This window comes from Neodiprion lecontei, chromosome 2 (assembly GCF_021901455.1).
Source record: "Neodiprion lecontei isolate iyNeoLeco1 chromosome 2, iyNeoLeco1.1, whole genome shotgun sequence".
Classification (NCBI taxonomy): domain Eukaryota; kingdom Metazoa; phylum Arthropoda; class Insecta; order Hymenoptera; family Diprionidae; genus Neodiprion; species Neodiprion lecontei.
In genome coordinates, this window is record NC_060261.1 from 32,040,982 (window position 1) to 32,055,635 (window position 14,654).

The window sequence follows — 14,654 nt, forward strand, 5'->3', positions numbered from 1 at the left end:
CGATAATTTTATCGAATTTATTGTAGGCATGCCGATTCACAAAATAATACATATGATATTTGCATAATATTGAATCACATCGAAACGTACACATGAAAATAACAGATATACATCATTCCAAAACAGCGTCTACTAAAGACTGCTATAAAGATAGTTATTCTAACGGGGTTTTGTATTATGGCATTGCGTTTTAAACGGTTTCTGCCAATCATAAGGAAGTTACCGGATCGCTAACACGGCCTCTTTTGGCTGCGGGACCATAATGAAAAGAATACCCAGGTACACTTACCGGCAGACTACTTCTCACGAAAATTTTTCCAGGGATAATCATGTCTTTAATTCTCGCGTCAGCGAATAAAGTCAAACCCTTGAGATCTGTAATTTGAAATGTTACGATTCCGTGAAAAACAAATTTTAAATATGATATGTGAAAAACATATCATCCTTTTCAGTTATTTAAAAAATATTTAAATAGGTCTGTTCACTCCATAGGCGGGGCCTAATTGACAGAACGCAAACACAGTTAGTTTTACGTGTCAAGGCTAAACAACTTTATAATTTTCTTGATATAAGTATATCATTATTGACATTTTTCACATTTTATATTCAGAATAACTTCAATGCGTATCATGGAATTCAGTGTTTGTGAATCTTTGAGTATCTCACTTTTACTTATACTCATACGAGAGAGACGAAACTATTCACGTGATTTCCATGTTATAAAATCGAATTTTCTCCATCGTATTGTCGTAAACATATGTGTCAAAAGATGTTCTGTATTAAACAACGAATAAATTTGTGGTCTGTTTTTGTTGAACTAAATTAAATATTGATTATTATGTTAAATTATTGCTCATAAAGAGCATGGGTTAATTATATAATGAAGTAGGATTTTGAGCAGAAAGTAAGCTTTATACTTAATTTTGCTTGACTACCTGTTTTGAATAAAAAGTCCATCATTGAAGAATAGAAAAATTCACAGGAAAAAGCGCATAAAACCGTATAAAAATGTTCGTAATGCTGTACGCTTCCTGTTTTTATAAACGTTTCTGTTATCATGTTTCGTGCATGCTTCTGTCTGCTTCCTACTGAATTTTTACCACAGATAAAACAGTATTAGTCAAAGTGAAAAAAATTCAGCGTGATTATTGACCCAGCAATCGGAAAAGAATAGAAACGGAACGATTACCAGAATTATGAATCCCATTTCTTCAAGTTTCCGAATTAAGCATGAGTTATTCCAATGAGACAATGAGATTTTATCTGTTCTTTCCTATCCCGTCATATTCGCGACAATCCCACCTCTAATAGCTTGTTCGTTTCAATTATTTATTTAGAATAAGGGATGGCAATTATCAATCCGATTCAATTCCTTCTATCCGAATTAATTCTTTTCAAAGAATACGAAACATCCGTTTGGATGAAGAAATCGGAATAGATCGTATTGAAATTCTCAATCCGTTTCTATTCTTTTCCGATTGTTCGGGAGCCCATTTTGAACTTTGCGGACCATACAACCACCAATTAATACCCAAATAAATTGTAAACATCTAATTACCTACTCAAATCGAAATCAAGCAGAAATTAAACAACACTGCAGCAATTACGCAGAAACATATATCTATACTCTAAGATACATTATTGGTTAAAAAATATGATTACAAACTATAATAGTGCAAAAATTTCTATTCATGTGAGAGCACACCGCTTGTAATTGTCCTGTTGCTTAGCTAATGCTTGTGGTGATGTTGAAATCATCAATCAAAACAAATTATTACCGACGTAAGTATACGTAGTTGAAAATTCTAATCGAGTAAACAGAAATGAATTGCTCAAACTCTTTCCTCACCGATGACGAACACAGTCGTTAGAGAGATGTGAAACAATTGACTTATTGAGAAGAATAGGGAATTTTCATCTGTGATTTTAATGACCGTATTTGTTTGTTGGTTGCACTGATGCAAAACAAAAGAACTGTACAAATAGCTATTTTCATGCCACTCACCGCGGCTCCATTCAGTTCCAATTTTTGCGAGGTAGGACAACATGAGTGATTGCGTAGATTGAAATAAGAATTGTATACTCGAATAATCCGATGAAAATGCGAGGCTTTGCGTGTTCAAGTTTCGACTTGTGTGGTGCTAGTATTTTATCCAATGTTAGGACTAAATGTGCGCGCAATGACGACCAATTTTGATCTTAGTTTACATATCGCCGACGTAATCGCTACACATTTGTGACTCGGCTGTCCCTACCGCCCATCCAGGGCAATAATCCATTCGAGGAGCGTATCTCACCGCCTTCTCGCCCCACCTACTCACCCTGACCATAAATTTCGCGTTTCTTGCAAATACTTTTCAGTTTGTGTGGAATGGCAACATCCTTAAAGAAGAATCATTCCCGTCGAAGGCTCGCCGCTCTCACATTTCTCTCTAACATATCCCTCGATGGAAGTCACAGGGATACAAAGCTCGCTATCCTAACGCGGAACTCAGTCTTCCACCGTAGGACACTGAGCGACACTCACCATGACCATGGAAACACTATCCATCAAAACGACCTTGAAACATCGGCATATGAGGGTATCGATGGCTTATCCATAGAGCCGTTGATGGTTCCTCGCAAAGTAAATCCTGTGACAAATTCTCCGCCGGTTCGTAAAGTTCATGAGCAGCACTCTTTTAGTTCGGACTCTGATGGCCCTTTAACTCCGGCCAAACTTGCCACTGCGGCATTCGTAGACCAGGAACGAGCAGCAACTTTTGTTCATTTGCCACCTGGAGTTCATGGTCCTTTTAGAGATCGGTAAGAAAATTCAACAACAACAATTACCATACATAGTTTCACTTTTTTTTTTGCTATCATTTTGAAGTCTGAGTGGCTCCAATAAATCCAAGACCAACTTTTCATACAATTCACTTGGACGTGCGTATATTGTTACATAATAATTGTAAAAAGGTTCGACTACACAGAGACAATAATGAAGCAGTCGATATGTTGCGCAATTGTTTTTCAGACGAGACATACAGTCTGTTATCATCAGAGAACACTAATTAACCAACATATGATGTTTATCACTAAGCATTCAATCTCTGTGAACTTTAAAGTTCTTATCGTAATTGCTCACAGAGAGATAATGCTCTCAGCACCCGTTGAATGGGATTAATTTGATCTAGGTCATTAAAATCTATGTGAGCTTGGCAACGATTGTTCGTTTATTATTCAATTCTATGAATAGCAATCTTATTCGTGTATAATGAAATAATTCACCAATTGTTGAAAAGCTTAGACATACATTACAGGATGGCCTTATGCCAATCTATATTTCTATGGAGCAAGATCTTATTATTAGATGACCTTTCCACATTTTCATGTTAAATGACCTATTTCATATTACTGATAGGCAACAGACGTAACTTTCTGTAATTTAGTTGTTAATAAATAGTCAATACATCTGAAGTGACACTATGTAAAGAATATTAAACAAATATATATTTACCTTCAAGCGGGTTGATAACATTTGTATACATAAAAGTCTGAATCCAAAACACAAAATGTATGTCATATTTGTTTAACTTACTATTCAATGTTGTATTACTAATTTATTCAATTAACTTCCAGTACTGAAACAACAAGTAGTGAATACTCACTTCCTGAAAGACGTATTGGATCCTTGCAGCACAGAAAGAGAATCATTCATCAAACATCAACACTTTCAGAAGACATTAAGCATCATCACAATAGTAGCAGCGAAAGTATCGGCTCTCTACGTTCGAAGTCTATATCACAGTCATCTAGATCAAAATCAAAAGCAATCAACAATGTCTTGTCTAACTGTTCCAATAATAACATCATACCTGAAGTCACAAAAGAGCTACGCATGATGCAGCGACCTTTTATTGGCCATAAATTTGGAGACGATCGACTCATCTTGGTGTCCGCTAAGAAGGTCCCATTCCTTGTTTTCTCTGCCCTTCCATACAATAAAGGACCTCGTACTGGCTGGTAAACAAAACTTGCAAGAGCTCTAATCACAAAGTACATATATACCCCATAAAATATATCGACGGTCTTCCACACTTTATAGGTCTGAACTTCGAAAAGATCCTGGGCGTAGGAGAAATACTTCAGGTCCAAGACCCCTTTCAGCTATCAATGATACGTTAGACCCATTTGGTTTGTTAGGTATAGAGCGGGGCAAAGATGGCCAGGTATTTATGAGTGTTATCAGTGTCATAGACTTTAATTTCCAACTTTTATTCTTTCAATAAACAAGAAACACCAGTATGTAATGTAACAAATTTTTTTTCAGGAGATATCTTATGGACAACTTCTGATACCATCAAGGCAGTTTTCTAAGGATCGCAAGGGCTTTGGAAATGATAATGAAGCCATAGAGCTTATGCACACAGTTCCAGCTAAGCACACTGTGGCAGCAAGGTATGACTAGAGAAGGAAGAAAGATCTTGTGCCTGCAAATACCTAAAAATGCTTCGTGTCTGTTTTCAATTTAAGCCTGTTTTGCTTGACTTTGTTCTTGTTGAGAATGAAAAAATAAATTTCATGATGCTTCTTGTATTGAGCAATAAAATAGTGATTGGTAGAAAACATCCACATTACTTTCATCAACTTGCAACACTTTCATTTGTTCTTCAGTCGTAACTTCAATGTTTTCGTTATTTTAAATGAATTTATGAAGTGATCATTATTTTCTTCATGCTCACTTCATTCCAACATAGGAATGTCAAAGCTTTCTTTGCTAATGTTGTACGATGGACAGTGGGGAGGACCAGAGTGAGGGTTCGGTACTTTTTAAATCTCGATAAGTAAACTGACTTCTATGAAGATGCTAATATCTAAGTTTCTGACTCAATCGAAGCGTGATCTGAATGTACGTTCTCTATCATCAATCTTGTTACAGGACACAAACTATAACTTGGAACGTGGATTGTAAACAATGGTAAAACTTCAAAATACTAAGCATCACGAGTAGATGATTTGTATTGTAGATCAACTTTTTTTATATTTTCAATTTCGAATAACTAACCCGGGAAAGCGATATTTTGAAATCTGAAAACCATATTATTAATCTTCCTTGTCTCATTCTATAAACTTATCTTTCGATATCGAGGATTTTATAAATCTCACTCTCATCTTTCCGCATTTGAAATATGAATTCAAAGAAATTTAGCTATTCAAAAATATGCAATTGAAATTCATAATTTAATATGTTCCAAAGTAAAAGCTCCTAATGATAATAATATTAATCGTCAATGCACAGCATCATTTACAATCATAATTATGTGTAGGATACAACCATGAAGTTATTGGTATTTATTCATATCCAATACAATGAATTAGGCGAATGCACCTATCAATTTAAATAAGTCGGCAAGTCAAACTGTCGTCATTAGAAAAGCAACTAGACAAGAGTTTCGATTTTCACATTCTGCGAATCACTTAATAAGACAGGATACTTCTATTTTACATTCAATCATAAAATCAAACTTTCATGCTTCCATACTACTACCATTAATATGTGCTTCCTTGCAATCATGTGCTGTGTGATGAATTACCTTTAGTCGTGTCTCTTGTAAACCGCATAATGAATTCTTACTATTCTTGACATAATCTTGTCAAAACTGAATCCAAAAGTACCCACTGTTTTCTCGTTCATGTACTTTAATGCTGCACAGTAGTTGGAGAGTGTTCATTTTCTCCTATTATAATTAGATATCAATGTCTATAGTCTTGAAGAAATGAATCTATGTCTGAGATGTAAAAAACGATGTCATCGCGATTATCATCTGTTTTTACACAGATGGAGAAGACATTGGTTTATTTGTGGAAATCAACTTGCCAATCCTTGCTCCCAAATTAATTCTCTGTACCCAATCTCTACCACCTAAAATATAAAGTTAGCCTGGGTAAGTAGCTTATAACCACTGATAATCCCGTTCTTGCAAAAGATAACAAACAATTGCTTACTTATGCTAGAATTATCCAAAATACCAAATGGCTTATGAAGATTACTGTGAAGTTGATTACAATCAGTATTCACGAGGTATAATTATCACCTATTTACATCTTACAATTTACGATAACTGATGTTATCATGAATTGTAAGATTGTTATATCTTCTACTTGATTTAATATTGGGAATAAGAGAGCTATACTATAAATTTTCGTACAAAACATAATTCAGATCAATTCATCAAGATTTTTCATTTCAGGTGCTTATCGCATGATACTGCTATACATCGACCATCGCACATCATTCCTGCGTCACCCCCGCTATCTTACAATGCAGATACGAAAGGTAAATACATAAAATGGAAGTTGACATATTAAATTTGTGCAAACCATCAAAATTATTCAAATCATTGCCTGGCTATAATTTGTTTTCAATTTTAGCTTATGAATGGGAAGATATGCCGTACAACCCAAATTTGTTAGACGACCCAGAGTTAATCGCAGGCAAACATCGTACGCTACTTACATTTACGTCATACATGGTAAATATTTGCATTGGTAGATTGTTCGTCAGACTCCAAATTGCGGCCATTAAAATGAATATTAACTACACAATTGTATTTTGTGTATTTAATTTTTGCAGACATCAGTGATAGATTATGTTAGACCATCTGATCTTAAGAAAGAACTCAACGATAAGTTTAGAGAAAAGTTCCCTCACATACCATTAACACTGAGTAAACTTAGAAGGTAAGACCAGTATATGGGTATTTTATAATATGATAATTTTGATAACAAAATACTTGGGTAAACTCATAAACATTTTTTATGTTTATTTATGTATAATTTGTAGTTTAAAACGTGAGATGAGGAAGATATGCAAGTTCGAATATGGCCTGGATTTACTGACTGTAGCTACGGCATATGTATACTTTGAGAAACTAATTCTTCGCAACGTTGTGACTAAGCAGACAAGAAAACTCTGTGCTGGAGCATGTCTACTGCTTGCAGCAAAGCTCAATGACGTGAAGGGTGACGTTTTGAAATCTTTGATCGAGGTATAACATTAGTCTATATGTAACTGAACAGCTGCGTTTATTGAACCGTGATTCCTAGAGATAAGATGAGAGTCTATTTTAAGCTCACATGTTCGATGATAACCAAGCTTTGAAGATTTATAACTGCTTGTATGTACATTTTTTTTTTTTTTCCACAGAGAATAGAAAGTGTGTTCCGTTTGAATCGCAAGGAACTGATAACGTCGGAGTTTGCTGTACTAGTAGCATTAGAATTTGGTTTGCATTTGCCTACGTGGGAGGTTTTCCCACATTATCAGCGCCTCATGTATGAGTCCTGACCTTCTCCTATACCATTGGTATTAGTACACCGGCCACGAACATTTTCTTCGTAAAACTAAACGGAGCTTTAACTACAATGCATTTTGCGAATTTTCTAATGTTTCGGTAATAATTGTAAGTAGAAAATTCGAGAAGTGATCAAATTATGATTTAAACAGAATGATAATCCGAGAAGTGGGTTTAACTTAAATCCGGTGCTAAGTAAGTAAGGTAGCTCTTTATTCTTTGTATACTATGTAACATTTAAATGTTAATCTTCTGCATTTTAGCTAAGGCTAATTGTACAACTCGCAAGTTCAACTTACCTTGCTTTGTCGCCAACCTTATACGACAGTTCACTTAAATTTCTTCATTATTCATATTATCACGATAAAAGTACCTGCTTATTGACCTGCAATGGGTAACACTTCGATTACCAACAAATTAATATCAAGAAGAAAAAACAGAGTACTTATTTCTGAGATGAGGCATATGCTCTTTAGTCAATAACTTTATACTCAGTACGTAATATGTAATCTAAAGGTCTAGATACTTGGAAATTGAATAGTTTTATATATATATATAAGAAACGAAATGTCTACTGTTCATTAGATATTACCTTTATAAGAAAATTTGCAAAAAAATTTCTTCTGTAATTTAGCTGTTTCTGTTAAGAAAAAATGAAAGCATCTTAACTTGTGGTAGGTATAAACTACGTACATATTTTTAAAAATCCGACAGTTTATCACCGATTTGTTATTCGCTATAGATACCTTGAGTAGCGTATGTTCTCATAAACATCTACGAGTATCTATAAAAAATAACGTTCAAACTTGAATATGGTTTCCAGTCATAATCCTTTATAATTGATTACTAGATGAATGTGATATTCACGATTCTGGATAGTGAAAAAAACACTAACAATTATCAGTGCCATGTTTCGATTGAAGTTTTAACAGATCATACTTATATTATATATTATGTACACGTTGTTATTTATTTTGATATAGAAACGAAAAAACGATTTGACATGAAAGAACGGTGAAATTACAGATAGTTTAACTGTAATTTGTATGCCAAAATAACGTGTAATAACGTCAGTGAACGTAATACTATGCAAGTTCGCTCCACGTGAGAATGCGTGGTAAAGATTTTTTTTTAAGCATGCGTTCTAGTCTGTTGTTGATGTCTAATATTACTCTTAAATTTACCACTAATTGATTGTAATTATTGATTTATCGTTTTTCTGGATATTTATCATGTATAGTACTTACATTTTATCATTTCCTGGCATTCTGGATATGTATCATATTTTAAGACGTAAGTTTTGTAGAGTAACTTGTACTTATGTGAATAAATTGGAAAACTGAAGTTACTGCTCCTCTTTCATGTACACGTTTTTCTATAAATTTAATCAATCTCATTAGAGAGATTTAAATGTCACTGAAGGCTTTAAATTTTCCATGAAGTCACTTTTTCTTGTATTTGGAAGTTTTCGACGACTTATGTTTCGTTTCGGTAGGTTCTAAAATCTGTGAATGATTCAGTAATTCCATTGCTACACTTGCATTTGCTGTTACCCTACAGGCCTCTTCTTGCATCGCTACCTTCTTCTCGTAGATCAAAACTTTTGCAGCCTCTAATAATATTTCATAGAACTCAAGAAAGGAGAGCTGTAACATCAAGTGGATTATAATTACCATGTATTCTTCGTAAACCTTCACGTTTCTCCAACAATAAGTTATCTGTCCAAACCAATCGTACTTACCTCATAATCCATATTAACGATCATATCAGTTTCCTGATCCTTTATCCCTGGGCAAATTGTGGCCATAATTGAAACCATTTTTCGAGCTCCAATGTGTCTCAAGGCAAATAATTCGTGAGCTATAACACATGTATGAATGCCTGTGTGAATGCCATTCTCAACGTCTTGATCACTGGCACCTTACCTAAATCGTCTTCATAATTTAATACACGTTCAGTAGAGTCTGATTGTAGATTAGGCTTTCCTGCTGGAATATAGCTCAGTTTTTCTCCAACAGTAACAACGTTTATTCCATTAACGAAGTATGACGGAATCGCAGTCATCTTTGGTTTGGGCCAAGGTAATGGTTTCGGATCGCTGGAACCTATAATAATTTTAATTTTCCACTGATAAGGTAGATGATAATGGAATTACTTATGAATAAAATACTAGTTTATAATAATTATAGAACACTTCTATTCAAGTCTTTGAAAGAAACCACAATCTCTTCATTGTGTTGCAGAATGATTGAATATTCTTTGGTGGCTTATACTGAATCATATTCCCAATTCAGTAATACTATGATATTAAAAGAGCAGTTGAAGAGTCACAAACGAAATGAATCGAAAGAACTGTATTCTTCAATAAAAAATAAATCACCTTTAGCGATGCATGTGGCTTGGAGAAATTTTTTGGCTGTGTGCGGCACGCCAACATCACAATATAACTGATAAACGGAATAAATCGGAAACAGATCTCGGTAGACAGTTGAAACATTTCCTATAATTAGGTCACACAATTTACTTTGCTATTTCACTGATATGAAATAATAGTTATTGGCCATACTGACCAACGTGCTTTCCAGCATTTGGAAAAATATCTTCAATTAGGAGCTTATGCAATCCTCCAGCTAATCTTCCACGTACAGCTTCCGTTTCTATATCACCTTCTTTTGTGTAAATATGCCAAGAAAACTCAAGTAGCGCATGTAGGAATTGATAAAACTCTATCCTTTCAAAAGGGTAATATACCTGATCGATAAATGCTGATTTATTGAGAGCTGTGTCAGAAAGTGCAAAAATCGTATTAAAGTCAGAGTTATCATTTATTGAACAAATAATGCAAAATCAGAGCATTCAACTGACCAATGTATCGTTCAAATTGTATCAAGCTGATGCCTCTTGCATGGATGTTACAGTCTCTCATGAGCTGCCAGAGCGCAATTTTACCCATTGATAAACGATGCGGCACTCCTTTTTCTGAACAGTACAATTCCGCATACAGCCTATATATTTTACGCAATCGAAGTATGTGTCTTGCTATACATTTGTGAACCCAGCATGTCTCATATTGCTCCTCCGTCTGTTCTACTGAGTCTTCTTCCTCTGTGAACTTTTCAGGATGTTTACACAACTTTGATGATGTACTCGAAGTATTGTATCGAAAGCAGGAGGATATCATCTCTGATGTCTCTGTAGAATTGCTTTCTCGCAGATTTTCTACAGGTATGTGTATAAGGTAGGTACTTTTTTGAGAAACATTATCTTATGGGTACAGATACAAAAATACTACTGATACTTAAATATTTGATCAATTTTAGCCAAATAACTTACCTGGAGAATCGTAAAGACAAGTACACTCAGATTCACTGCTACACATGTGACACTTTCCTGAACGAATCATAATAGATGGCGTGATAGGTGGAGAGCGAGGCTCAATTTTTGGTTGCAATAATCTCTGAATGTGAAACCACACAGATGGACATTGTAGTGGCTCCACAATGGTGGTTTTCCTGGGCTGTTTATGTTTTACTGAAGGTGGTTTGGGGTCAGTCCTGCAGCATAATGTAACCGTTTAAAAATCAACTCTTTCGAGTAAATTGGATGTAATCAGCACAGTAATTTGGAAAGACTGTAAACTTTAATACTCAGATAGGTCTCGATTTTTTTCAAGGTCTACTTCGGGATCATGATCAGAAATTGTATTTGTTAAATAAGTTGCATCGGTATCCAACGGTGTTAATACATCATTGAGAAATAGAGGATCCGCTTCAGTGACACCACCGCTATTGCCTTGAAAGAAATCAGAAGGTTGTGTTAATTAGTGTGGCACCCCAGGTCATAAACGAAAATGTGTTAACTAACTATTTTCAGAACTTACCGATGATCATACCATACCCGTGTTTTTTATCCATGTGCCAGCCACCAGAATACTTTGCACCACCCACTGACTTGAGTTTTAAAACACCTAAATATGAGAAATGATATAAAATAGCATAAGGTGCATGTTTTTGCTGATGATACCTTTGCCATGTTTCATTCCATTTAGCCAGTCTCCCATATAGGAATTTTCTTGAGGCCAAGAAAGTGACTTGTTCAAAAATCCATTCCATACATACTCTCCGTAGCTAAATTGTGAAGGAATAAGATTAAGAGAATCGCAGACATTTGTTTTAGGGCATATCGAAACTCCTCGGTAGAACTCAATGTAGGTGTTACCCGGTCATCATTCCATTTTCCCAATCACCTCGATATACATCCCCATTAGACCAAACCATTGTTCCCACTCCATGTCGCTCTCCGCCTTCCCATTGCCCAATGTATCGAGTGCCATTTGCATAAACACGGTAACCAGTCCCGTGTCTTTGATCCATATTCCAATCTCCTTCATAATAGTCATCTTCTTTGTTGTAACGACAATAGCTGTAATACAAGCCAAAAATTATAAGTTAGTGTTACATCAATATAGATACAATGTTCTAACGGTGTGGTCACTTGTAGGGCATGAATATTCAAAAATACAACTTACCCATTTCCGTGTTTTCGACCCATGTACCACTGACCAGTGTAAAAACGTCCATAATCATTTGACACAAAAGTTCCAGTACCGTGACGATAACCGTTGTGGAATTCTCCTTCGTACCAGCTCTGGTTAGTCCATTCGATTCTGCCCTTACCTTCAATTAAATTTTGTTCAAATCCTCCCTGTGGACAATGCGAACCGACAATCTTATTTCGAATTTACAAACTCACCTTACCGTCACCACATATACACTACTGATTTAATAGTACCTTGTAAGTTTCTCCTGATCTCCATCGATATGTACCGTCTCCTTCCATCTGTTTGCGACATACACGGCCTGTGTATGTATTCTTATTTGGAAATTCCACTTGAACATATTCATCTTGTAGTGTCATCCAATCTGCTGAATTGAACCCTTGGCACTTGGATTCCTGAAAGGATCCTATGCTTTGTTGCTTGCTGAGAATTCCGCCAAAAATTGAATGTTCGGCTTCGTTTTTCTCTTATTAGAGCTCTTCTATTCAGCAGGAAATAAAATTTGACAAATTTTGGCTGTATGCAATACCTTAGCGTGATTTGCTGCGCTGAATTGGGACAAATTTTTTGCACCAGCCACCTTATGATTCTTGTCAGGCATCGTCATCTGAGAGTACCTTCCCGTAACCATGTGCTCTTGCAAACTAGTTCCATGCCAGCTAAAAAAATGTAGCTCAGTTACAGTAATCACAGTTATATAACATTGTCAACTTGCTTTCATTACTTTGTCATCAAAATTTGGGTGATATCATTGTACAAGAGGTAGACAAATTCATCTTCGGAACTGTAACAGCTCCGAATATCTGTCTGAATATCTTCCGATGATAACAATTTTGACATATTGTGAGATGATATAGATTCCTTGAATTCTTCGCTCGCCTTTTTAGCGGAGATAGTTCCTAGATTCTGTCCATTGTAACTCATATTTCGTATTGCTAATGACTGATCTTGTCTAATGTATTTCCACTCCCAAAACAAATAAATGCCACAAAAATCTGAATATTGATTAAACTGAAACAAAAATAATCCATACACGTGGATCATATTTTACGATACATTTTCAACATGTCTTGTCATGTTTACAATTAATATGTGAATTTTCTCTAAAATTGTGATTGTAATAATTGTTTTGATAATATATGTGCAGGCACTAAGCTGTCCGGGATCATGTCTAGACAAAACAGCATTAATGTGAGATTACTTAGTGACATAATTGATTATCCATTTCTGGATTAATCCTATTACTGCTGATGTAGAATAAAAATAATAAATTACATTATTCGTGGTCAATATATTTAATTGCAGTCAGTGTTTCCCCTCGACAAAAAAGAGAAACCAATATTGATTGAATCGCTAGAGATTCCTAGATCAAGTACAGGCAATCCAAAAGTGTTGCGTTACGGTTGGTAAGTTATAAACTGATCATAAATTTTGTATGTAGAGATTTTTTTCGAATCAATCTGTGAACAGGCAATCACTAGCACTTGCAGAACCACGAGATAACACGGATTTTAAGCCACCTAATGGAAATTTGCATATATCCACATATCGGCGACTGGGTCCGGAGAGTGAAGAAATTGGATTATCAGAGACCCATAAAAAACTGGAAGAGATAAATTTGAAAGATGATTATATTACCGTTTATCCACACAGAAGTACTTTGAACATGTTCTCCTTCAGTTTAACAGCTGAGTATGAAATGGTTGTACAATTTAGATTACGCTTGATAAACATTTTTGACTGCTTCATCTGAATAAACCTTTGGAGTTTCAAAATCCTGTCATAAATAGGTATCTGGTACGATTGGCCATAATTAAATAAGCCACTGAGGTATTGAGAAATGAATTCTGCCTGTTTCAGTGATGATGAACGAAAGGATGTGCTGGAATCATCTATGTGTAAACTATATCCATACAATTACGGCTGTACAGATTATCGAACCACATCACAGATTGAGTTTCGCCTTCATTTTCCTATGAAGCCAAGGCCAAATCCACCCGAAGATAAGCCGTGGCTTTTTTACAGACGTACACTGTCCTATGCAGATGAAGGTCTTACTGAGCGTAATTGTAATGAAAAGTTTTACGATCAGGGAATGGAAATGCATAACAAAATTGCCATTATGAAAATGGAACGTTATCGGTCGTACGATCCCATTATTGGAAAATTTACAGAACCTTGTAAACTTGCACTACATAAAGCTAAATTTTGAGTTCTACAGGGATTATTATTTGGCATAATAGCAGTAATGCATACGCGACTATTGTTGCGGGATATTTCATTATTATACATTTCTGAATGATTTAAAAAGTCACGAATATTTACAGTAAGATTATTCGAAAAGCGCGTGGACATCCGACCCTTAAATAGCACGACGATGAACATAATTGTACACGATAGAACCGTCAAACAGAATAAATACGAAATATACGTCTCATTTGCAATACCAAGTCTATACATGCATACCCATGCTCAAATATATGAAATACAATTGGTTTCTTCGGTACTTGATTTAAGACGGGTCGGCTAGTTGTAAATAAGTCGGTAATTGCAAGAAACTATAATTTCATCCGTACCCTAACTTATCCGGTAATAATTTTCATTTTGCAGGATAGTTGGCCCTAAGAGTATCCGGTTTTCCAATTCCACTAAAAAAAATTGAAAACTGGTATTCGTTAGTTACTTTCAGAGTTATCGTGGAATGCGCCATATCATTAAATAGATGCATATAAATAATGCGTAGCCCTGCTATCTACATA

General features: G+C 35.3%; 3 protein-coding genes across 5 annotated transcripts; 2 read left to right on the forward strand and 1 right to left on the reverse strand.

The window, feature by feature from the left end:
- Nucleotides 1-1,901: 1,901 nt before the first annotated feature.
- LOC107217023 (CDK5 and ABL1 enzyme substrate 2) lies at nucleotides 1,902-8,681 on the forward strand. 3 transcript variants are annotated; one of them, XM_046732503.1, is made up of 11 exons: nucleotides 1,902-2,036; nucleotides 2,362-2,805; nucleotides 3,622-4,005; nucleotides 4,088-4,211; nucleotides 4,313-4,440; nucleotides 4,922-4,960; nucleotides 6,234-6,319; nucleotides 6,415-6,515; nucleotides 6,617-6,723; nucleotides 6,827-7,031; nucleotides 7,190-8,681. In XM_046732503.1, exons 2-11 carry the CDS (start codon nucleotides 2,372-2,374, stop codon nucleotides 7,328-7,330), a joined length of 1,749 nt encoding a protein of 582 aa, XP_046588459.1. In that variant the 5' UTR covers nucleotides 1,902-2,036; nucleotides 2,362-2,371; the 3' UTR covers nucleotides 7,331-8,681. The 3 variants fall into 3 exon arrangements, with proteins under 3 accessions (XP_046588459.1, XP_046588458.1, XP_046588460.1); XM_046732502.1 differs by having other exon boundaries at nucleotides 1,998-2,805; XM_046732504.1 differs by lacking the exons at nucleotides 1,902-2,036; nucleotides 4,922-4,960.
- LOC124293026 (radial spoke head 10 homolog B-like) lies at nucleotides 8,049-13,049 on the reverse strand. The gene is given in 13 exon segments (XM_046731923.1): nucleotides 8,049-8,983; nucleotides 9,079-9,197; nucleotides 9,263-9,442; nucleotides 9,718-9,837; nucleotides 9,908-10,117; nucleotides 10,203-10,556; nucleotides 10,671-10,891; nucleotides 10,985-11,129; nucleotides 11,218-11,304; nucleotides 11,361-11,554; nucleotides 11,556-11,759; nucleotides 11,866-12,041; nucleotides 12,129-13,049. Coding segments are annotated over 13 exon segments (2,262 nt in total). The 5' UTR covers nucleotides 12,177-13,049; the 3' UTR covers nucleotides 8,049-8,779.
- Nucleotides 13,050-13,062: 13 nt separating this feature from the next.
- On the forward strand, nucleotides 13,063-14,485 carry LOC124293027. The gene is made up of 4 exons (XM_046731926.1): nucleotides 13,063-13,086; nucleotides 13,201-13,301; nucleotides 13,366-13,587; nucleotides 13,756-14,485. The coding sequence occupies exons 1-4, from the start codon at nucleotides 13,063-13,065 to the stop codon at nucleotides 14,105-14,107; spliced, it is 699 nt and encodes a 232-aa protein (XP_046587882.1). The 3' UTR covers nucleotides 14,108-14,485.
- Nucleotides 14,486-14,654: the final 169 nt, after the last annotated feature.

What these genes read in the sequence shown, in the direction of transcription:
- LOC107217023 (XM_046732503.1), top strand. Translation starts at nt 2,372, where the DNA reads ATGGCAACATCCTTAAAGAAGAATCATTCCCGTCGAAGGCTCGCCGCT. An exon ending in TTACAATGCAGATACGAAAG is followed by an intron (nt 6,320 to 6,414) that starts GTAAATACATAA and finishes TTTCAATTTTAG; the next exon opens with CTTATGAATGGGAAGATATG. An exon ending in ACACTGAGTAAACTTAGAAG is followed by an intron (nt 6,724 to 6,826) that starts GTAAGACCAGTA and finishes TATAATTTGTAG; the next exon opens with TTTAAAACGTGAGATGAGGA.
- LOC124293027 (XM_046731926.1), top strand. Translation starts at nt 13,063, where the DNA reads ATGTCTAGACAAAACAGCATTAAT. An exon ending in AAAGTGTTGCGTTACGGTTG is followed by an intron (nt 13,302 to 13,365) that starts GTAAGTTATAAA and finishes ATCTGTGAACAG; the next exon opens with GCAATCACTAGCACTTGCAG. An exon ending in TCCTTCAGTTTAACAGCTGA is followed by an intron (nt 13,588 to 13,755) that starts GTATGAAATGGT and finishes TGCCTGTTTCAG; the next exon opens with TGATGATGAACGAAAGGATG.